Genomic DNA, 1,669 nt, shown 5'->3' on the forward strand with positions numbered 1-1,669 from the left:
TTTCTCTCCTTAGTGCTAGTGCAAAACTTGCATTACACCATTTAGTTCACTAACCACTTTGTCTTAGTGTTGTTGTAGAAAATTTTATTAGGCTATTCAATCCCCCTCTAGCCTTTTAGGACCTTTCAAGTGGTATCGGAGCAGGTACACCGTTGATTTAAGGTTTCACAACCTACGGTGTTAAAATGACTTTAATCAACAACACCAAAAGGCCACCCCAATTTGACGGCACAAACTATGGCTATTGGAAAGAAAAAATGACCACACACCTCAAGTCAATCAATAGAAAGATATGGAAGGTGGTGGAGACAAAGTTTGAGGTTGCAAATCCAGAGCAACCTACTGTGGCCGAAGAAGAGAAGCTTCAAAATAATGACATTGCTCTAAGTGCTATTCATGATTCAATTAGCCAAGATGTGTTTGAGCAAATCAAGAACATGGAGATGGCTCATGATGCTTGGGTGAAGCTAGAAGAGTCATATGAAGGCACACAAGCGGTAAAGGGCGCCAAAGCTTACATTCTTAAGGAGAAATTTGCTAGCTTCAAGATGAAGGAAGATGAGACCGTGCCGGAGATATTCAATAGGCTCCAAGTACTAGTCAATGATCTCAAGGCACTTGGTGAGGAAGTGAAGGACAATGACTTCTCTCATAAGTTCTTAAGATGTCTACCTTCAAGATTTGGCATGTTGGTCACTATTCATGTGAGAAAGTGGTTTGGACACAATGACACCAAACCAAGTACTTGGTGATGTGATCACGGAGGATGCCTACCGTGAGGACAAAGAGGAGATTGAGAAGAAGGATGAGAAGAAAGATGACAAGAAGAAGAGCATGGCATTCAAAGCCACTTCATCCAAGAACAAAGGCAAGAAGAAAGTAGAATCGAGTGAGGATGAAGAAGCAAGCACTTGTGAAGAGGTTGATGATGAAGACCTAGCTCTCTTTGTGAGAAGATTTGGTAAATTCATGAATAAGAAGGGGTATGGTGCAAGAAAGAAGAGAGATCAATCAAAGAACAAGAAATTCACAAGAAGATGCTACAAGTGTAGAAGTAAGGATCATCTCATTGGTGATTGTCCTTACAATAGTGACAATGATGATGATGACAAGAAGAAGGGCAAGAAAGAAAAGAAGGAGAACCTCATGGACATGTTAGAACAAGCTCACTCTTATATGGAGAAAAGAGGAAGGAGTGCAAAGAATTACGCAAGAAGCATGAAGCTCTTGAGCAATCCTTTGATGAGCTCAATGCATCTCATGAGAGGCTAATGGAAGCCCATGAGAAGCTTGAGAAGGCTCACTCTAAGCTTGAAAAGGCACACTCCTCTCTCCTTGACCAAAGCAAGAAGGAGATTGTTCAAACATGCAACATAGGAGTAACATGTGATTTACTTAATAAAACTTTATATACTCCTAATATTGTTGCTCCCACTAACCCCTATTGTAGCTCATCCACAACTACCACTTCATCTGTGCACTTCATCTATGAGTGATGTTTTCACTTGTGATGCCTCACTTATGGTTGAAAATGAGACCTTAAAAAAGGAGGTCAATGAGCTCACTCACGCTTTAGGCAAGGCCTATGGCGGTGAGGCCCACTTGCTTAAGTGCTTGGGTAGCCAAAGGTTCTCTCTTAACAAAGAGGGATTGGGCTATACCCCATGAA

General features: G+C 41.3%; 1 protein-coding gene across 1 annotated transcript; it reads left to right on the top strand.

The window, feature by feature from the left end:
• The first annotated feature begins 257 nt into the window (after positions 1–257).
• On the top strand, positions 258–1,272 carry LOC136480234 (uncharacterized). Its single transcript, XM_066477840.1, has 2 exons — positions 258–621; positions 710–1,272. Exons 1-2 carry the CDS (start codon positions 258–260, stop codon positions 1,270–1,272), a joined length of 927 nt encoding a protein of 308 aa, XP_066333937.1.
• The last annotated feature ends 397 nt before the right edge of the window (positions 1,273–1,669 follow it).

Source organism: Miscanthus floridulus, chromosome 9 (assembly GCF_019320115.1).
Source record: "Miscanthus floridulus cultivar M001 chromosome 9, ASM1932011v1, whole genome shotgun sequence".
NCBI classification, from domain to species: domain Eukaryota; kingdom Viridiplantae; phylum Streptophyta; class Magnoliopsida; order Poales; family Poaceae; genus Miscanthus; species Miscanthus floridulus.